This window comes from Giraffa tippelskirchi, chromosome X (assembly GCF_054371585.1).
Source record: "Giraffa tippelskirchi isolate mGirTip1 chromosome X, T2T-mGirTip1v1.2.pri, whole genome shotgun sequence".
In the NCBI taxonomy this organism is placed as follows: Eukaryota; Metazoa; Chordata; class Mammalia; order Artiodactyla; family Giraffidae; genus Giraffa; species Giraffa tippelskirchi.
Window position 1 is genome coordinate 147674468 of NC_137289.1, and position 21820 is coordinate 147696287.

Here is a 21820-nt window from a genome sequence, read left to right on the forward strand (position 1 = left end):
ACAAGCTGGAATCAAGATTGCCAGGAGAAATATCAGTAACCTCAGATATGCGGATGACACCACCCTTATGGCAGAAAGTGAAGAAGAACAAAAGAGCCTCTTGATGAAAGTGAAAGAGGAGAGTGAAAAAGTTGGCTTAAAGCTCAACGTTCAGAAAACTAAGATCATGACATCCAGTCCCATCACTTCGTGGCCAATAGATGGGGAAACAGTGGCTGACTTTATTTTTGGGGGCTCCAAAATCACTACAGATGGTGACTGCAGCCATGAAATTAAAAGACGCTTTCTCCTTAGAAGAAAAGCTATGACCAACCTTGACAGCATATTTAAAAGCAGAGACATTACTTTGCCAACAAAGGTCCATCTAGTCAAAGCTATGGTTTTTCCAGTAGTCACGTATGGATATGAGAGTTGGACCATAAAGAAAGCTGAGTGCCGAAGAATGGATGCTTTTGAACTGTGGTGTTGGAAAAGACTCTTGAGAGTCCCTTGGACTGCAAGGAGATCCAACCAGTCCATCCTAAAGGAGATCAGTCCCGGGTGTTCATTGGAGGGACTGATGTTGAAGCTGAAACTCCAATCCTTTGCCCACATGATGCGAACAACTGACTCCTTGGAAAAGACCCTGATGCTTGGAAAGACTGAAGGCGGGAGGAAAAGGGGACGACAGAGGATGAAATGGTTGGATGGCATCACTGATTCGATGGACATGCCTTTGAGCAAGCTGCAGGAGTTGGTGATGGAAAGGGTGGCCTGGCATGCTGCAGTTCTTGGGGTCAAAAAGAGTCGGACACGACTGAGCGACTGAACTGAACTGATTGCCTGGTCTCCAGGAGGAGTGGGTTCTCCACTCCAAATGGCTGCTCCCACCATCTTGACGGGCAATCCAGACTCTCCTGAGATGTGGTTGCAGCGTCCATGGCCGTTGATGTGAGCCCTTCCCCCCATCTTCTAAATTCCTCTGCTCTCTGGGGGTGACCTACTCAGACCTAGATTCCCCCCCAGACGCATCTTCATCCTGCCCTAGGACGACCCTCCCAGAGCCTTTCCCCACGCAGGCCACGGTGGGGTTTCATGAGGTGGTCGTGGGGATGCTACAGACTCACACTTGCTTTTTCTTGGTCATAATCGTAGCCTCTTCCTGTATCTCAGGCTTCTCCAGGTATTTCCATCCCTGAGGCTCTCTTTTCTCCTCCTTGAGTCTTCTCAAAAACTCTGCACATGTTAAATAGGACTCGCTTCTGCCTGTCTTGATACATTAGTGTCTTAATGCTCAGAGGGACTTGTGCGGCCTCCCCCTGACGTCAAGGCCGCAACCCCACAGGATTTATGCATCCCACATTTGTTTATGGAGCACCTTCTGTGTGTCAGGGGCCACACATACTACTGTGACTAACAGAGACAAACGAACTGTCCACTGACACTGTCCATTCCAGTGGCAGACAGAATGAAAATCACAGAGAACTGAAGGACATCCCTGGTGGTCCATGGGGAAGAATCCACCTGCCAGTGCCAGGGACACAGGTTTGATCCCTGGGCCGGGAAGATTCTACATGCTAGGGGGCAACTAAGCCCATGCACCACAAGTACTGAGCAGGAAGTGCTGTGAAGGCCCCCAGTGGTTCCTTGGTGGTCCTTGGTGCTATGAAGGACTCTTGGTGGTCCGGTGGTGAAGAATTTGCTTTGCAGTGCAAGGAACACCAGTCTGACCCCTAGTCCGAGAAGATCCCACAGGCCACGGGGCAACATGGAGCCCATGTGCCACCAACTACTCGGCCTGTGAGCCACAAATACTGAAACCCGTGCACCCTAGAGCCTGTGCTCTGCAACAAGAAAAGCCACCGCAATGACAGGCCCGCTTACTGCAACCAGAGAAAGCCCACGTGTAGCAACAAAGGCCCAGCACAGCTATAAACAAATAATTTAAAAGAATGCACTTAAAGCACAAGTGACTCAAGGAAAAAAAAAAAAGTTGGACATCATCGAAGTTAAAAAAATAAAGGAAAAAGGAAGTGCTGTGAACAACGGCGTATCTGTAGAGGGCAGGAGAGTGGTTTTAGCGAGCTGTCCAGGACACCTCCTTGAGAATGAAGTAACATTTCAGTTGACACCTGAGTGCAGTGTGGGAGTGAGAAAATCGGGAGAGCTTCACCGGCAGAAAAGGGGATGTGCAAAGGCCCTGTGGCAGGACTCAGCTTGGGTGTAAAGAAGCCCGTCCCTGAAGGTTGTGAGTGAGCAGAGGGCCATGACGGGAACAGGCTGCAACCATCCGTAGGGCGTGTAGGTTGAGGAAATTTGGGATTTGGAGGTTTTCAGCAACGGCAGTCACCTGCCTCACGCACAGTTGAAAAGGCCACCCTTCCCTGTCTTCCATGGCTCATTCCTGACACACACACACGCACACACACACACAGACACCCCCTAGAACCTGGCACAACAGCAGGCAAGCCTGGGTATTTCTGCCCCGAGAGAATAATCCTCACATCTGTTCCCACAGGGTCCGGAGGAAGGTGTGTCATTGGGATGGATTAAACTGGCCTCAAGGAGTACAGTTTCGACAAGTGATGCCTGCTTTGATTCCACTGATTGCTCCCCACACCCTTCCTCCTCCTCCAACCACGTGGCATCATCCGTGCAAAGGCCACTCTCAGTTTTAGTAAGAGAAGTTCTTCCGGGCACCTCCTGGAATTGTCACCTCCGGGTGACTACGGAGCCCCACTGCCCGAGTGACCTCACCCCTGGGACCGCAGAACACTGAGATATGGGGACCCCTGACTTAGCGCGAGTCCCAGGGCCCCGAAGCTGCACGGTGTCAACAGGCCTGGTTTCTATTTGGTCTGCAGCGTCCACTGGGTTTGGCTGAGAGTGTCGGAAGGCGGGGTTGTGGGGTGGATACAGTCATTCCATCAATCAAGTTGCCCGAGATGATTGTGTAGGGTTCGCTCTGTCCTTTGGGATGCTTTAATCCCACGTAGGTGCAAGTATTGTGTATTTTTCTTTTTTCTCTTTTGAAGACAGCCGTGCAGCTTCTGAAAGGCACTCCCAGACACCGGCCCGTGACAGTCTTTCTTCCTCCCCAGGTTCCGACGGCAGCACCATCGAAATCCACATCACAAGCGTGTCCCGCGGCGGAAAGGCGGTGGACTCTCTTCTGAAAGTCCGAGAAGACCCGTAGAGAGGACGAGACGGGGGGGTCCGGACCCTGTGTGTGTTTTCAGACGCGAGGGTTCTCAGCCCTCACGACAGTGCTCTCGCCCACGGTCAGCGCACTGTGGGGTGTAGGGTCCCCCCACTCAATCTTCCTGCCGTCACAGTTAAGAGCGTGTTCCCTGGCAGCCTCTGTGTGATGCAGAGGACCACCGTTGACTGCTTGGGAACAAAAAGCAGCTGGAGACCAGCAGCCTGTCCGCAGTCTCCGTGGACATTCGTTTTTCTGATCTGGTCGTAATGTCAACGCCAGATCCAGGTCCTCGGAAGAGTTAATCACAACCACAATAATAAAGTAGTTGTGTCCGAGCTCGCAGCCTGACTTGGGGTCCGTCTGAGTAACACCTCTAAGCAAACGTTCTTGTTTAAGGTAAGTGATGATGCAGGGACTGCTGATGCACCTGGAAGAGAGTTCTGCATCCACCATTAGGGGGGCAGAGGAGGGCAGCCTTGGACCAGCCGTTTATTTAGCCTTCGGTCGGTCCTCAGCTGTGTTGAGCGGTGGCGATTCAGTCTAAGGAAGGCTTCCGTTCAGTTCAGTTCAGTGGCTCAGCTGTGTCCGACTCTTTGTGACCCCATGGGCTGCAGCACGCCTGGCCTCCCTGCCCATCACCAGCTCCCGGGGCTTGCTCAAAGGCATCTCCATTGAGCCGGTGATGCCATCCAACCATCTCATCCTCTGTCGTCCCCTTCTCCACCTGCCCCCAATCTTTCCCGGCATCAGTCTTTTCCAAGGAGTCAGTTCTTCGCATCAGGTGTCCAAAGTATTGGAGCTTCAGCATCAGTCCTTCCAATGAATATTCAGGACTGATTTCCTTTAGGATGGACTGGTTGGGTCTCCTTGCAGTCCAAGGGACTCTCAAGACTCTTCTCCAACACCACAGTTCAAAAGCATCCATTCTTCGGCGCTCAGCTTTCTTTATAGTCCGACTCTCACATCCACACACGACTATGGGAAAAACCGTAGCTTTGATTATATGGGCTTAGGACCTGACTCTGCTCAGATCATTGCCTACATTTCCATCTTTCCATAATTTTACATATATAATAATATAAAGCTGTTCTTTTAGCATCCATGAGAGGTTTGTTCTGGAACCCCCACGGATACCAAAATCCACGGATGCCCCCCACATCTGTGTGGTCTGCATTCGCAGGGCAGTGTGGACGACTGTTTACAGATTTTATGTATTATAAACATACATGTGTATGTACGTATTTGGGGACAAAAATATTGTACGTACTACATACAGGAGACACAAGCCACCTAGGTAAGTATGGCACAAGCACACAGCATTTCCTCAGTTCTGCCGGGTGACCCTCGTTCACATCAAGATTAGGACTCTTGTCTCGCTCTGGAAAAGCTGTCCAGGCTGCTTTTCGATTTGTGCTTTTTGAGTCCTAGGGCCACAGATGGGATTCAGGGCATCCCACGACTGTGACCGTGGTACCCAGGGCCGTACGCTCCTAAAGCTGCACTTGTTATTATATCACAGCCACCTTGACCCAAAGTGTCCAGCAGCAGTAAAAAGGAGTTTTGAGCCTTTCTGGGTTCTTCACCTCTGTATCGATATCCCGTCTGCCCCAATCATCAGAAGTCCCGAGACCTCTCCTCTGAGGGTTCCCCCTGCCGAGTGAGACACAGCCCCAGCCCCACTCTAGAGCAAAGATGCCAGCCGCTGGCCTTCCTAGGCTCCCTTGCAGCTCGAGCATGTCTCAGACGGGCCTGGTGCGGCCGATGAGACTCACGCCCCAAGTCTAAGTGGGAAGCTGATGTGCAAGGCAATGGGCTGTGCAGAAGCAATTCCGGGGAGGGGTTGGCAGCTGGCACGTCTGCTTTGGAAGGCAGCCTGGGTGAACCCCTAGGGGCCAGCCCAGCGTCCGGCATCGAGCTGCGGGCAGCTCCCCAGTGCTGTGTGTTGCCTGCATGGGCCCGATTCTGTGCCTGGCTCTGGGTGGTTCTGGCCCCACCCCCACACCTGGGATACCCCAGAGCTGCTCAGAATACTTGTCAGTCATTCTTTCTGGCTTGTGTTAGCCAGAGTCCAGTTTGGCTCAGCTGGTAAAGAATCTGCCTGCAATGCAGAAGACCTGGGTTGGAAAGATCCCTTGCAGAAGGGAAGGGCTACCCACTGCAGTATTCTTACCTGGAGAATTCCATGGACAGAGGAGCCTGGTGGGCTACACATAGTCCACGGGGTCGCAAAGAGTCGGACATGACTGAAGCGACTGTTTCACTTTCAGTTCAGTTCAGTTGCTCAGCCGTGTCCAACTCTTTGCCACCCCACGGACTGCAGCATGCCAGGCCTCCCTGTCCATCACCAACTCCTGGCGTGTACTCAAACTCACGTCCATTGACATGAGTTTCACTTTCCCACACCTTAAACAAGTGTTCAAATGAGCCTACTCATTGCCCTATTGCGAAGATTCCCCACCTCCTCATTCACAATCATGTTTTTGGTGGAGTTTGTCTCAGCACCTCGGCTCAAGCATAAGTGTTTCCCTTGACAGGCTCTCCCATGCTCCAGAGTATTATTAACTTCAAGGTTCAGGGGAAGGTAACACTTTTAACAGTCCCTGCCCGCCCCCACCCTTGTGGAGTCTCCCTCACCTTACGGGGCTCCCTCACTTCGACTCCCCAAGCTGCCCTCTGGGTGGACCTGCATCTTAAGTTTACTTACCTTACGCGTGGATTAAGACACTTGCAGAAAAAGGGAGCCAGGGAGCCAGGCTGGGGAGAAAAAACAGAACAAAAATTCCACCCAATTCTGAGTCTTTCGTAAAGGGCCTTATCTGCTCTCCACGCCTTCTCACGCGTGTAACTAGTGATTTCCAGACTCCCAGCACCGACAGTGACCAACACCAGTGCCCACAGGGGCACAGAAACCTCCCCACGAGTAGGAAGAACGCCTCGAGGACCTTTTAGGAACATCACCCAGATGCGGGCCCCTAAAAAAAAAAAACAAAGTTCTCTGCTCCGTGAGTGGAAACTCGGATTCCCAAAATAAATTGGGGAGGGGGGCAGTTCTCAGTGGACAAATATTTTTAGAATCACTGCAGCAGAGGGTTCCATAGAGATGAAAGTTAGGTGAGAGCTCGGACAACCTGGTCTCAACCCAGTTTCCGTCACAGCAGACAAACAGACCTCCTGGAAGCTGTGACCGAGCTACCAGCGTGTTGCTGCAGCTACACAAGCCCGAGTTCCACCACCCTTGTTTACCGGTGGTTAAGTCCCACCACCACGCACCGTGCACCCCAGTGGATTCCCGACACAGGTCAGCCCAGACCCTTCAGCAGCAGGGCTCGAGAGTGCTCAGAGCTTCACCCCAGATCCGCCGCGTGAGAGCACGCTCGGGCAGCCGGGTAAGGCTTACAAAAAAAGAGAAAAAAGCAAAACCAGGCATGGCTGCACCCCGGGAGACACTGGGGCAGAAGCCATAGTGCAGGTCGGGCGCGATTCCAGCGCAGGGTCAGCTTGTGGCCTGAGGACACGGGGCTCTTTGGGGTGACTCACGTGCATGGCCAAATGCAGCCTGTCTCGCCGCCTCTGTGTCAGCTCCCTGCTGCCTATCCCCAGGGGGGTGGACATCGCTTCAAAGTGACCATGTCACTTCTGTTTACTGATTACAGTGGCATAAAGGGAACCCGTCACCGTCTGCAGCGCCTGGTCACCGGCATCCCTACGACTTTAGGTTCTTCTAACTCTATTCATCCTGGGACTCAAAACTGCCAGCGACCCAGGCCTGCCCACAGGAGAACATGCCTCTGCTTTCTGACTTTTCTAAAAAGTTTCAGCCAGCCTGAAACAAAGTAACGAGAAGGGAACTAGTTAGAAAAAAAAAGCATGCTCGCCTTTCACATCATAACGCATCTACACCCTCTGGTCTCTTCACCTGGTTTACAACCGGCTGGTTGTAAAAGCAGCTCCGGCCCCTGCCTGTGTCTCCTGGAGAAAAAAACGCAAGAGCTTGGGGACTTGACTCAGCGGAGTCAGCGTGGGCCCCCCAGACATGCTGCCCAAGACGAACAAGAAAAGCACACGCGGAAAGTTCTCTATCAAAATAGAGCAATTTATTCAAGACAACCGAATAATGGTCTGTTGATTCTCTCTTGGAACAAATGAGCCATCGCGCACACACACACACACACACACACACAAACACACACACACGGTGATTCTCTTTCCGGGAGCGCGTGAGGGTGAGGGTTGCGGTGGAGAGAACGGAACGGGGTGGGGGGCCCGTGTGGATGGAACAGAAGCTGGAAGATGCAGACAGAAGGACATCTGGCTGAACGTCTGACACAGACAATAAAAACCGCAGAAGCCAGAAATTCACAAACCTCAGGGAGCGGCGGGAGGGAAACACTCTGCATGGGACGGGGAACAACAACAAAAAAAGTGGGCTGAAAGGTTAAAAAAGAAAAGAAAAAAAAACACGGAACAAAGCAGACCCTTACTCCTTACAAAGTGCATTTCGCTTGGCTCCGAGATCTCTTTTCAGAAAGACAAAGTGAACGGCTGCAGTTCTGTAGCCTTCGAGTGGGATCGGACGTGCTTCCCCGGGTGTGCGTACGTGCGTGCGGGACGAGCTCCCCGGCACGAGCTCCCCGGCACGGTGGACGGTTACGGGGAGGATCTGTGCATGCTTCTCTGCTTTCAGCACCAAGGTGCCATCTGGGCACCGAGGACTGCCAAGTGCTGTACACGACGTCAAGCAGCCGCCTGCACTGACGAAGCGATGTGCCCACCGAGCGCTGGCAGAGGGCGCAGTTCCATCCAACGCTGACTCAGGGCAGGGATGGTTTCCAGGGGTGCTGGCTGCCTCCTCCTCGTGGTCCCCACTCCGGGGCCTCTTCAACCGACGGTACACGGGCAGTTCCGCCTTCCTCAGCAGCATCAGGTCATCGCCACGCCCGGTATCCAGTCCGTGTCCTTGGCCTTAGAGCCCCCCTGGCTCCAACCTGGCAACTTCCAGCTTGGTTCAGGTTTACCTGGAGGCCAACGTCAACACTTGGGAGACCCTGCGTACCGACCTCCCCGTGACGATCCCTCTGGTGAGCCTTTTATACTGAATCCTACCATCTCCACCCTCCAGCAGCGTTTGGCTCATCAAATGCAAACCGCGTCCGACCCGGACAGCTGATGCCGTGTGTACAGTGACAGGTTTTCATTCGGGGAAGTGTCCAGATGGTGTTCGACTAGACCTCTGCAAACCGCATCTCAAAGCTAATCATTCTGGGGGTGGGGCAGTGATTATCCATGGACCCCCTAAGGGTGTCTGCTATCTTCAAAGGTGGGAGTGGAGACTCCAACAGAACATGGACCTTCTGAAAGGTTCAGCGTTTACATAGAGCAGAGCCTGAAGAACTCGCCCGACCTGTGAACAGAGCGCCTTCTGGTCTTCTGCCGGCAGGCGGGGCGGGGGGGGGGGGGTGTTGAAAAACTCTCAGGTATGACTTGTTAATGAGCTGAGAGAGATGAATGAACTCTGGCTTTGGGGCTGCTCCTGGGACAATGCAACTGTTGCAGGAGGGCCCGGCCATGACTTTTGGGTCCATGGACGGACACCACCACCCTCGGAATACCATCCGGGCCTGTTGCTGGAACACAAAAGGGCTGCAACCTACCCACTGCCAGCCCCACCCTCCCCGCTGGGGGGATAAGCCCAGAGGCCCCACTGCTAATTTACAAGCTGGGTCAGCATCGGGTCATGACAATGTTAAGTACAAAGGTCACCTGATTCAAGGGAAAGGAAAACTCCCCTAGGGACACACACAGCCATGTTTAATTTTTTTTTTTAAAAATAGTAAAAAGATTCATTGTTTAAAAAAAAAAGGACAATTTCTTTCTCCTGACCTGCTGCCAGAGGAAGCAAATTGTGATGGTGGCCTGTGAAGGGACCAGTGACACACCCTACCTCTGTTAGTTCACCGCCCAGGACTGAAAAGCCCTCCCTGGTCGCCTCTGTCGGTGTGAGACCCCGGGAGGTCCCGGAGGCCCCTCCGGTTGGTCAGCCCTGGAGGGACTTGGCCGAACTGCTCCTGGTTTGGAGGGGGGTGGCCCCGCCGGTGGCCCCGAGTCTTGAACGAGGTGGCGGCACTGGCATTGTTGAACGGGGCGGTTCCGACGGCCCCTTTTCAAAGTGATGCTGGTTCTGGGAACCCCTCTTGGGCTCGAGGGCACCCCCTTGTCCGTGGCTCCCCGGCCGGCGGCTACGGTCCGACGCACCCAGAAAAAAAAAAAATGCCCAGGTCTTCCTGGAGCAGAAAAGGGGCTGGGGTCTTCCTCTCTGGCCGCACAGACCAGCCCTGAGGCCGACCCCAGAGCTGCCCACCCAGAGTCCCCTCCTTGCTGCCTTCCACCAAGCTGAAAGTGAAGGGACCCTCTACCTGTATTTCCCTAAAGGTTTCTGTTGTTGTTAAATATGAATCACACAAAGCTCTCATGTCTGAATGGCCATTTTACGATTTTAAAATTGTTTTAACATAAAAAATATCTTTTTTTTCTTCTCCAAAAATACTCCAGGCTCTTTCTTTTATAAGTCACTCTTTTTTTTTTCTTCTTCCCCCTCCTGTAAAAAGTCCCCCTTGCCCTGCCTTCTTACATAAAGCACTTATCATGCGCCGAAAGTGCCCTTGAGACTGGAAGATGGGAGGCGACTATGGGGGGGGAGGGAAATGGGGGAGGGGTGGGGGAGGGAAATAGGGGGTCGGGAGGGGAAGATGCAGGCAAGAAAGCTGTCATCAGAGACTCTCACCGCATCCGCATCCGAGAGAGGGGCTGTCTCAACGGTGCGTGGAACAACAGCAAAGAAGCAACACACCCAGGAACAGTTTCCACCTGGGTCCCAAGGCCTGACCCCTACCCCCACCCCAACCCCAGCAACCAAGACGACAGGACTCCAGCCCATAGAAACACCACGGGGACAAAGGTTCTAGAAAATAGAAACTGTTGGCATTACAAAGGTACCCATTTCATCCATACAAACTGGTCTTTCCAAAGTCCTCGTGAGAGTTTAACTGTAGTGTCCAAATTTTTAGGGGGAAAAGAAAAACCCAAAAAGACCCACTGACGGGAGGAGTTTTTCCTCCCCTTTTGGTTTATCACGGCATTTTTTTTTCCTTTTTTCGTTTTGGCACAGCCTTTGCTTTTTTTTCTGTTCCTCTCAACCATCGGAGCCTGTTCTGGGTGGAAACCGATCCAGCTAATGGTGCCTTCGCGCTCCCCCGGGGCTGGACATTCCGGGTGGAAACCATTCCTTTCCCCCCCTCTTTGATAGGACTTGCGTGTGTGTTTTCCGTTTTAAACTTCTCGGTGAAGGTTACGAAAAAAAAAAAAAAAAAAAGAGAGACTCCTGTGGCCGGGGATGACTTGGTCTCAAAGGACACTCCCTAAGGTCAGGTTGGCGCTGTTGCGGAGCTGACGGAATTGTGTCTTAATAGTGCTACAACCCCACACGTCCACTGCTGGTCCGTTAGAATTCTCTTCTCGTGTCTATAATATTTTTTCTGTGTGTGTTTACTTTCGCAGATCTAACACGCACACCTGGAAGGAGAGAGAAAAGCGCCCGTTATCTTGACAGGCAACACAAGATGCCCTTAAGAGCAGAGGATGGCACATGGCCCATGGACCAAATCCGGCCCGCCATCCACTTTTTTATAAATAAAGTTTTATTTGCACACATCTGGGGGGGCGGGCAGCCAGGCTGACACTCAGCCAGCCATCGTCCTGCCCTACAGCTCAGGGCAATTCCAAGTGCAGACGTGAATCTGAAAGCTGGGCACCTCAGGGGACCAGCAGCGGGTTACTGGGACCCAGGAGACCGGTGGAACAGAAGGTTGGGCCTTGGTCACCAGAGGGCCTGGGTGGGAGCACAGACGTGGAAGCCAAGGGTGGACCAAGTTGCTCAGCACCTGTGATGTGGGGGGGTCACTTCTCTGCTGCGGGGGTAGGTCCTGAGCACCCTAAGAGTTCCAGCAGCAGGGCTCGGTTTCCACATCAGGTACCAGCAACCCCCCACCCCCCCAAAAGCACTAACAACTCAAATGCCTCCAGACACTTCCAATGTCTTCAGGGGTGCAACTGATGCAGCTGAGAACCACCAATTCCACCAAAAAAAGAAACCATCATTCAGGAAGCGAGAAGAGACATCCGCTCCCAGAGCACTGCCCAGCCCAGACGCTTCCTTCACCAACACGCAAATCCAAAGCCCATCATGGCCCTGGGAGTGCACCCACGTGGGTCTCAGGGGTCTGGACCGTTCATGTTCCCACCCTCCCCAAACCCTCCCCTCCTCTCCTGCCCGGAGAAACCCCAGGGTGCCACTTACGGAGCCGTCTGACGCACTGGCGCCCACTTTGTCGCCCCGGGCGTTCCAGCACACCTCGAAGATGCCCCCCGTGCCTCGGTAGCTGTGGACGAGACTTCCACTCTGCAAAGCAAGGGCATCATCACTCGAGAGGCGGAACGTGGGTGAGGCCACCTCCCGCCCCCCATCCCGGGGATGCCAGCCCAGAAGCTTCCGAAGACACGGATGTTAATAGAACTTTCAGTTAAAGGGGCTCTGGTGGCTACAGGAACATGTGAGTCAAAACTGCAGCCATGGGGGGTGGGCGTAACTGACCCACGGCTGGCCCCCGAGAAGGCCTCTATGGTTTCCACTGAGCTCACGTCTTCTGGGTGGTGGGAGTGGGGGGTCGTTCCCGGGATCGCTGAGCGCAGCTGGGAGACAGAGACAGCTTGGGGGGCAGGAGAAAGTCAGCAAGATCGGATTATGTGCTTATATTTCAACCAGGCGTCCGGCTCACTGGGCATTCAAGGGAGCCTCAGAATGACTCAAGAGAGTTTTATCATGTAGGGGGAAGAAAAAGGATGCAAAATGTGGGACGCTGCTGTATACAGCACGGGGACCTCAGCGATGACCTGGAGGCTTGAGATGGGTGGGGAGAGGGAGGTTCAAGAGGGAGGGGAAATATGTATACATATGGTTGATTCCCTTGCTGCATGGCAGAAATCAAACTGTAAAAAAAACACAATTATCCTCCGATTTAAAAACAAACAAAAAACGGTGGGTAAAATGACTTGATGAGCGGCTCATGGCAGGCAGAACGCAGGTGATGATGGCCATTTTTCTGAAAGTCAAGAATCCTCCTGCGATGCCGAGTTCGATCCCTGGGTCGGGAAGATGCCCCCGGAGAAGGGAACAGCTACCCTACTCCACCATTCTTGCCCGGAGAAGCCCATGGTCAGAGGAGCCTGGCAGGCTATGTAATGTCAGTCCATGAGGTTGCAAGAGTCAGACACGACTGAGGGACTGAGCACACACATAGGCGGCCGTCAGCCGGGTTTTACATGAGGGGCCACTGTCGCGTCTCGTTTGCCAAGAAGGCACGATCGTGTGAGGCGGCTGCAGAGGAGGAGCCCGAGGTCTCAGCGGACCACCCTCGGCCCCAGGCTGGCTAACGTGGCAGCCGTTACTACCTCCCTTGAGAAAGCAGGTCATCAGTGTCAGCCAGGCCTCAGGGCGCACCAAGGGGGCGGCAGATTGAAAAGAGGCCGCTTCATGCATCCTGGGACCACATGCAATGTCTGCCGCTGTCAATGGAAGGCAGCGGCGGGTGCAGGGTTTCCTGCCGAGGACGCAGAAAAAAAATAACCCAAGTCCCTGGCAGGGGTGACCCAGCACGCACACGGAGCCCAGGGCAGAGGGCGCTGGGGGGACGTCCCCGCTGGGGAAGCGGGGAGGTGTCTAGGTCCATGTCCCAGGCGAGGCGTTCCTGAGTGCAAACTCAGGTTCTGGGTTGCCGAGAAACTGAAATCAAATTGCTAGTCGCTCACTCGTGTCCGACTCTCGGCGACCCCATGGACGGTAGCCCGCCAGGCTCCTCTGTCCATGGGATTCTCCAGGTGAGAACACTGGAGTGGGTAGCCATTCCCTTCTGCAGGAGAATCTTCCCGACCCAGGGATCGAACCCGTGTCTCCCGCACTGCAGGCAGATTCTTTACCATCTGAGCCACCAGGGAAGCCCACGGGTTAGTGAGAACTTGACTGTACTGGGTGTGGGGCGGGGACCTGGGCAGCGGGAATGCCGGGGTTTACCTGAGTGTTCCAGATGTGCACACACTTGTCGAAGGAGCCGCTGGCCAAGTACTTCCCGTCGGGGCTGAAGGCCACGCTGTACACGGGTTCCTGGTGCTTGGTGAGGGTGTGGATGCACACGCCCCGCTCCACGTCCCAAAGTCGGACGGTAGAATCGAACGAGGCGCTGGAAAGACCGCACAGACAAGGTCACCGCGGGTGCCCGCGGGTTCAAAGGTCACCACAGCCGCCGGCAGCTTCCCGCCAGTCTCCCGAAGACGCGGCTCTCACAGTGGGAGTGACTTTCCTGTCCGGACTCTGAACGTTTCAGAGACCGTAAGTGGGTACCTCTTCCTCTTCTAGAACGTGACTCAAGACACACCGAACACAGAGCCATGGTCCAGGAAGGGGACACATGTATGCCTGTGGCCGATTCATACTGAGCTATGGCAAAAAACCATCACAACATCGTAAAGTGTTTCTCTTCCAGTTGAGAGAAATGAAAAAAGAAAGTCATGCAATAAATCTCTTTCCCTTTTTGGGTGCCGTTATCAGGGGAACAAATTGACAGCCACACTCATTTATTTCTGCATTTCTCTGAGACATGAACGATACGTATTCGGGACATTTTCTAACACGAGTCCCACCACTGACAACATACGTATCGCTGGCAAGTAAAACACAGCTGAAAATAAAGCCGAGAGCCGTATTCGGGGAAATAGCTAAGTGAGCGAACACCGATTTTAATCCAACGGGAATTAAAATACAATCGCATCCAAATATATAGTCACACTCCTGGGAGCTGCAAATTTTAGTTACGTCTAAATCTAAAATAAGAGCGTGCGTTCATGCGTGCCAAGTTGTCCCATTCACGTCTGACTCTTTGCGACCCCATGGACTGCAGCCCGCCAGGCTCCTCTGTCCATGGGATTCTCCAGGCAAGAATACTGGAGTGGGTAGCCTTGCCCTCCTCCAGGGGATCTTCCCGAACCAGGGATCAAACCCACATCTCTTACAGCTCCTGCACTGGCAGGCAGTTTCTTTACCACTAGCACCACCGAGGAAGCCCACCCACCACAAAGCTGTTTCACTCGGCATTTCTTCCTTCTTCTGGGACTTACATGCATCCCTTTATGCTTGGTGCCTAGAAGGCTCACTTACGCCCGTCATGGGTACCATGTGATTCAAAAGCACTTTACAAGTCATCCAAAAAAAAAAAAAAATAGTGTTCTGTTCCTAGACCTTTAAATGGATTTCAGGACAGTGACTTGCAATAAGAGGGTAACAGCTCTCATGTTTTTCTGGATCAGCTTTTCAGCTGAGGCAGGAATTCCTTTCTGCGTTTTCTGAGAGATGGCCTCGGGTCAGGCACTTTCAGTAACAGACTGTTCATCCCACTGCTCTGTGACAAAGACAAGGGGAGGGAGGTTCCCCCTCATTTACAGCAGGGCTGGGCCACCGGCCACTTCTCCCCACCACCCCACCCTCTGCGATTCCGCAGAAAAACAACCACTGCCGCTTCCTGGCTGCATTCCTCCCAAGTCCTGTGTTTCCCAGGCCAGACACACACCCACGCTTCGTAGGATGATGGTCTCCAGAACCCTCACTCTGGGAATCTCTTTAGCTTGTGTTCCTCAAGGTTCTTAATAAAATATCCTACTGGGAGTGCAACATTGTATCCTGCGTGAGGTCCGACCAGGACCGGGAACACACAAGTCTGCCTAACACAGCCTCAGTGATGAGCTTTTTGCGGACTTCTCACCATTCTGGTCCCTTCTGACGTGTCACTGACTGACTACTCCTCTGCCTCCGAGGCTGGTGTCTTAGGAGGTTTACTGTATAAACCAGGGGTCCCCATCCTCCGGGACCTGATGCCTGGTGATCCGAGGTGAAGCAGATGCGATCATAACACAGACAAAGGGCATAATCAATGCAGTGTGCTCGAATCATCCTGAACCCTCACAAAAGTGATTTTCCATAAAACTGGTCCCTGGTGCCAAGAAAGCAGGGGACAGCCAGGATGAATGGTTAGGCTGGATCTGCTACCGGCTAGGGGACCTTTTATCACCATTCAACATTCTCACCACCTGCAGCTCCGAGTTGGGCCAAGTAAACCAAGCCTGAAGTGAAGTTAAATGAAGTCAAAGTCGCTTAGTAGCGTCTGACTCTTTGCGACCCCACGGACTATACAGTCCATGGAATTCTCCAGGCCAGAACACCGGAGTGGGTAGCCTTTCCCTTCTCCAGGGGATCTTCCCATCACAGGGACTGACCCCAGGTCTCTCGCATTGCAGGTGGATTCTTTACCAGCTGAGCCACCAGGGAAGCCCAAGAAGACTGGAGTGGGTAGCCTTTCCCTTCTCCAGTGGATCTTCCCAACCCAGGAATCAAACCAGGGTCTCCTGCATTGCAGGCAGATTCTTTACCAACTGAGCTATCAGGGAAGGCCAACCAAGCCCGAGGTCCAAGCTAGCTTGTTTCCTTTTGTCATTTGTAGTAAAAACCTTCACCAAAGTGCCAGGAGACTGGAGATACACAATTCCTCCCTCCAGCCTCAAGGTAACAGCATCCTTATCGCAACTTAGCCATCACGTGAGAACCTCTATCTCACCGCCCTTTCACAGTGAGCGGTCTCTCCCTTTGACTAACTTTGAGTCGCTCAGTCGTGTCTGACGTTTTGCAACCCCACGGACTGTAGCCAGCCAGGCTCCTCTGTCCATGGGATTCTCCAGGCCAGAACACTGGAGTGGGTAGCCTTTTCCCGTCTCCAGGAGAACTTCCCAACCCAGGGACTGAATCCAAGTCTCCTGCATTATAGGCAGACTCTTTAGCATCTTGAGGGCATAAACACATTTGCAAGACACCCTGACAGCACCTCGTGGTCTCTTGGGGACATGAGTGACTTTTACCGGCCGCGTGGCTGGCACAGCCTCAGCGACCGAGGCTGCTTTTGGGAACCGAGCCTGGGGTGCGGGCTGTCTGTCCTTTACCTCGCCAGCATGATGCTGGAGTTGGGGTTGCTGGTGGCCGGCCCGGTGGGACTCCATTTGATGGTATATATCTCTTTGCTGTGCGCCTGCAGGTCGTGGACACATGTGTCCTGCTTCATACTCCAGATCTAGGGGACGCAATGGGAACACGGTGAGCAAAGGCCGGCTCTCCCACCGGGGGGAGGTTTGGCACCGTTCCTGCCGTGAGCACTGCAGAGGTTTCTCTGTCCCTGGGAAGCTCACGTCCAGTGGGTTGGGCGGCTGACGAGGGGCAGGTGCTTCACAGGCAGAGGCGTCCACTGACCACCAGGGGGTGCCCGTGAGAAAGGCCAGGGGGGTCCATTCGACCATGGTCTGTCTGATCTGGGAAGCTAGGCAGGGTCGGGTCTCGTTAGTATTTGGATGGGAGAGAGCCCGTGGGAACGGAAGGAGGCTCCGCGGGACCCTCGACCGATAAACAGGGCTTCACTGCCGGGGCAAGCGGCAACATCGTTTGCAAAGAGAAAAGACGACAGAGACAGCAAGAGGGCTTATGACACAATGGACGGTCAGCTGCAGGAGCCCTGAGACTGAAGACGGGGCCCCGGGGGTCACCTAGGGTCACACGGCCCGACCTTGCAGCCTTACCTTCAATGTCATGTCATCAGAGCAGGAGGCTAGCAACATGCCAGAGGGATCCCATTTGATGGCGTTGACCTCATTCTGCAAGAGAGCAAAAGGTTTTCAAAAAAAAAAAAAAGAAACGAGGGCCAGGGAGTAGTAAGCACAACCGTCCAGCAGGGGGCAGGAGCGCTCTGTCCTCGCTGCAAAAAGCCTGGGAAGTGGAACACCATCTGAATGCAGAGTTCCAAAGAACAGCAAGTGGAGATAAGAAAGTCTTCCTCAGCGATCAATGCAAAGAAATAGAGGAAAACAATAGAATGGGCAAGACTAGAGATCTCTTCAAGAAAATCAGAGATACCAAGGGAACATTTCATGCAGAGATGGGCTCAATAAAGGGCAGAAATGGCAGGGACCTAACAGAAGCAGAAGATATTAAGAAGAGGTGGCAAGAATACACAGAAGAACTGTACAGAAAAGATCTTCACGACCCAGATAATCACGATGGTGTGATCACTCACCTAGAGCCAGACATCCTGGAATGTGAAGTCAAGTGGGCCTTAGAAAGCATCACTATCAACAAAGCTAGTGGAGGTGATAAGAGTTCCAGTCAAGTTATTTCAAATCCTGAAAGATGATGCTGTGAAAGTGCTGTACTCGATATGCCAGCAAATTTGGAAAACTCAGCAGGGGCCACAGGACTGGAAAAGGTCAGTTTTCATTCCAATCCCAAAGAAAGGAAATGCCAAAGAATGCTCAAACTACAACACAAATGCACTCATATCACACGCTAGTATAGTAATGCTCAAAATTCTCCAAGTGAGGCTTCAACAATACGTGAACTGCGAACTCCCAGATGTTGAAGCTGGATTTAGAAAAGGCAGAGGAACCAGAGATCAAATTGCCAACATCAGATGGAATCACTGAAAAAGCAAGAGGGTTCCAGAAAAACATCTACTTCTGCTTTATTGACTATGCCAAAGCCTTTGACTGTGTGGATCACAATAAACTGTGGAAAATTTTTAACGAGATGGGAATACCAGACTACCTGACCTGCCTCTTGAGAAATCTGTATGCAGGTCAGGAAGCAACAGTTAGAACTGGGCATGGAACAACAGACTGGTTCCAAATAGGTAAAGGAGTATGTCAAGGCTGTATATTGTCATGCTGCTTATTTAATTTATATGCAGAGCACATCATGAGAAAAGCTGGGCTGGATCAAGCACAAGCTGCAATCAAGATTGCCGGGAGAAATACCAATAATCTCAAGATATGTAGATGACACCACCCTTATGGCAGAAAGTGAAGAAGAACTAAAGAGCCTCTCGATGAAAGTGAAAGAGGAGAGTGAAAAAGTTGGCTTAAAGCTCAACATTCAGAAAACTAAGACTATGGCATCTGGTCTCATCACTTCATGGGAAATAGATGGGGAAACAGTGGAAACGGTGGCAGACGTTATTATTTTGGGCTCCAGAATCACTGCAGATGGTGACTGCAGCCATGAAATTAAAAGACGCTTACTCTTTGGAAGAAAAGTTATGGCCAACCTTGACAGCGTATTAAAAAGCAGAGACATTACTTTGCCAACAAAGGTCCGTCTAGTCAAGGCTATGGTTTTTCCAGTGGTCATGTATGGATGTGAGAGCTGGACTATAAAGAAAGCTGAGCACTGAAGAATGGATGCTTTTGAACTGTGGTGTTGGAGAAGACTCTTGAGAGTCCCTTGGACTGCAAGGAGATCCAACCAGTCCATCCTGAAGGGGATCAGTCCTGGGTGTTCATTGGAAGGACTGATGTTGAAGCTGAAACTCCAATCCTTTGGCCACCTGATGTGAAGAGCTGACTCATTGGGAAAGACCCTGATGCTGGGAAAGATTGAGGGCAGGAGGAGAAGGGGACGACAGAGGATGAGATGGTTGGATGGCATCACCGACTCAATGGACATGGGTTTGAGTAAACTCGGGAGTTGGTGATGGACAGAGAGGCAAAGAATCAGACACGACTGAGCGACTAAACCGGACTGAACTAACACAACCTTCCAGCAGGGGGCAGGAGCGCTCTGTCTTCTCTGCAAGAAGCCTGCTTGCATTCACCCTGGATGAGCAAGCACCACCCCGGGTTTCAGGCATATTTCCCTTTCTCCTTCCTCCTTGATACAAAGTGCACAGTCATAGGCCCTACACAACCAGCCACCCTCAGCCGTATTTCTCCAAGGGGAAAACACACACACACACAAAAAAAAATCACATCTAAGAAGGAAGCCAAATGAATTTACCTAGAGACCAGTATAAACGCAGTAAGCTATTTCGAAGCTGACTTTAAAAGTCATTTTCTTACTTTTTTTTTTCCCCCCCTTTATGTCCTCAGACGTTTTTATAATAGCTACTTTAAAGTCTTTCTTGCAAAATCCAACACCTGGCTCATGGCAGATAATTTTAAAAAATAAGAAAAAAAAACCCAAAAAAACCTGCCAACCCAGGTGGATAACTGACCACCGGAGGCAGCTATCATAGCCCAGAGGAGGCTGTAGAAGAATCAACCAGCAGTCACAGCAGGCTTTTAACCCTAGGCAGAGCCTAGCCGGTTTCCCAGCTCCCCACACACCTTCATGAACCTGAGGCCCCACAGTCAGGACCCGCACTTACCGTGTGTCCCTGGAACGTTTTGACGGGGCGGTCACAGCCGAGCCTGCAGACGTGAATACACATGTCTGTGCTGCAGGACGCAAAGGTAGTGTTGTTCTGCCAGTCCACGTCGAGAGCAGGGGCTGCAGAGAAGCAAAGGGCGGAGGGGTGGGCGACAGGGCACGACACGGGCATTTAGCCGGTGTGCACAGAGCTCAGATGGCTCAGAGGTAGCAGCCGCAGAGTTGAGAAAATGAAGGAGGTGATAGAGCAACTCTCACAGCGCCAACACGGCCTCAGTCTGTCACAGACCCTGGGGCCTGTCCTTTATGTTTGCAAGGATAACCGGACGGTTCCAGAGAGAGAACCCCGCCCAAAGCATCACCCAAAGTAGATGTTTTGGGTGCCCTGAGCACACAGCCTCTCGCTCAGTTATATCCAACTCTTTGTGACCCCCTGGTCTGCAGCCCACCAGGCTCCTCTGTCCGTGGGATTCTCCGGGCACGAATACTGGAGTGGGCTGCTATTCCCTTCTCCAGGGAATCTTCCCTGATCCAGGGATGGAACCCAGGTCTTCCGCACTGCAGGCAGATTCTTTACCATGTGAGCCACCAGCAAAGCCCCATGTTCAAGGTATCAGGGTTGAAAAAAATGCCCCGCAACCCGTTAACTGTGTCCTACAACTTGAAGATGCTGAGTTGACAAGAACATCTGAGGGCAGACAGGTGGCCTTAGGATGGACACCGTCTCTAGGTCCTCGGCCTTCCTCAGGGGCCGCTGGCTTGAAGACCTCTGGAGGGTTTGGGGGACGTGATGGCCCTCTCCTCCCTTCTGCCATCATCCCCAGGAGACGACTCGGCCTTGTTCTCTCCGGACACGTCCCTGCTTCTACGGAAAAGGAGGGTTAAGTCCTGCAAGCCTCTGCTCAGATCTTTGTCAACTGATAAATACCTAACTTTGTCTCACGTGTGTTTCTTACACAAAAGTCAGCACTGACGTGGGACAAGAATCCAGCTCACTCAGGATGACAAATAGGACGACCCCCCTTCCGTCCTTAGCCTTGAACATATATTTATTAATTTTTTAAAATTTATACTTTGGCCACCTAATGTGAAGAGCCGACTCATGGGAAAACACCCTGATGCTGGGAAAGATTGAAGGCGGGAGGAGAAGGGATGACAGAAGATGAGATGGTTGGATGGCATCACCGACTCAATGCACAAGAGTCTGAACAAAGTCCTGGACATAGTGAAGGACAGGGAAGCCTGGCATGCTGCAGTCTAAGAGGTTACAAAGAGTCGGATACGACTGAGCAACCGAACACAATTTCTGGCTGTGCTGGGTCTTGGTTGCTGTGCGGGCTTCTCATGGGGGCGGCTTCTCTTGTCGGGGAGCACAGACTCAGTACTTTTAGGGCACGCATTTACTTGCTCCTCAGCATACAGTTACCTTCCCGGGTTGGGGATCAAACCCGGGTCCCCCTGCCTCGCAAAGGCAGACTCTTAACCACCGGACCCCTAGGGAAGCCCCCGACCTCAGCCTTCAAACCAGAGGTGCACCCCATCCACCCTCCTGCCTTCCAGAACTGCAGGGCAGGTCCCACGAGCTTCCACGTCTAGCACCATCCCCTCACAGAGCTTGTGGCGGGAGGGTTTCACCGAGAGGCAATGCTGGCTTTTTCTCAACAACCCACGAAGTGGGGGGCGGTTCAGCACAGGCCCACGGTTCTCACTGAATCTGCCACGCGCGGCCAACGGAATGAAGGGGCCGGATCTGCTCAGTCAGCAGGACGATCCTGGGACCGTGGAAGCAAAGCCCGCAGCTGCCCTTGTTTATAACACCGCACGCACCAGCCAAGTCACAGATTTCCCGGGCCGGCCTCCTCCTTCGGGCGTGCAATTAAGACGCCTGGAAGGGTGACAATCTAGCAGGCAGTTCCGGGGATGGTGAGCGGCACCCGGCCGTAAAAACTAACGTGTGCTGAGCCCCGGCCATCTAAACGGAGAACGCTGTGTACTCAGCTGACTGCGCTCAGTCTGCGTCCACTGCGCTGCTGGGACCCTGCCTTCCCCGATCCGTCATGATCCAGTGTGGCTGACTGACATGTAACAGGGCTCAGCTGTTCTAGGGGATCTGGATGACCTGCTCACACTTGGCCAATGACGTCTAACCGTCAGCAACGCTCCAGGTAACAGTCAAGCTTCACTTTGCTTTTTTTCCTTTTAACTTTTAATTGAGAAAAGGTTATAGAATTGATGCTCTGGAACTGTGGTGCTGGGGAAGTCTCTTGAGAGTCCTTTGGACAGCCAGGAGATCAAACCAG

General features: G+C 52.6%; 2 protein-coding genes across 16 annotated transcripts in view; one reads left to right on the forward strand and one right to left on the reverse strand.

The window, feature by feature from the left end:
* LOC145536638 (G-protein coupled receptor 143-like) overlaps nt 1-3523 on the forward strand; it is a 29663-nt gene extending 26140 nt beyond the window's left edge. Inside the window, exon 9 of the mRNA XM_081566165.1 lies at nt 3081-3523. Within this exon, the coding sequence (XP_081422291.1) occupies nt 3081-3175 (95 nt within the window). The 3' untranslated portion in view covers nt 3176-3523. The remainder of the gene's footprint in view (nt 1-3080) is intronic.
* Nucleotides 3524-7253: 3730 nt separating this feature from the next.
* The window catches only part of LOC145536639 (F-box-like/WD repeat-containing protein TBL1X), a 250623-nt gene continuing 236056 nt past the window's right edge, over nt 7254-21820 (reverse strand). For all 15 annotated transcript variants that reach the window (XM_081566170.1, XM_081566176.1, XM_081566166.1 and 12 more), the window contains 6 exons: nt 19519-19640; nt 16901-16975; nt 16274-16401; nt 13305-13470; nt 11535-11636; nt 7254-10750 (listed from right to left, as the gene is read on the reverse strand). In XM_081566170.1, the coding sequence (XP_081422296.1) occupies nt 10724-10750; nt 11535-11636; nt 13305-13470; nt 16274-16401; nt 16901-16975; nt 19519-19640 (620 nt within the window). In that variant the 3' untranslated portion in view covers nt 7254-10723. The remainder of the gene's footprint in view (nt 10751-11534; nt 11637-13304; nt 13471-16273; nt 16402-16900; nt 16976-19518; nt 19641-21820) is intronic.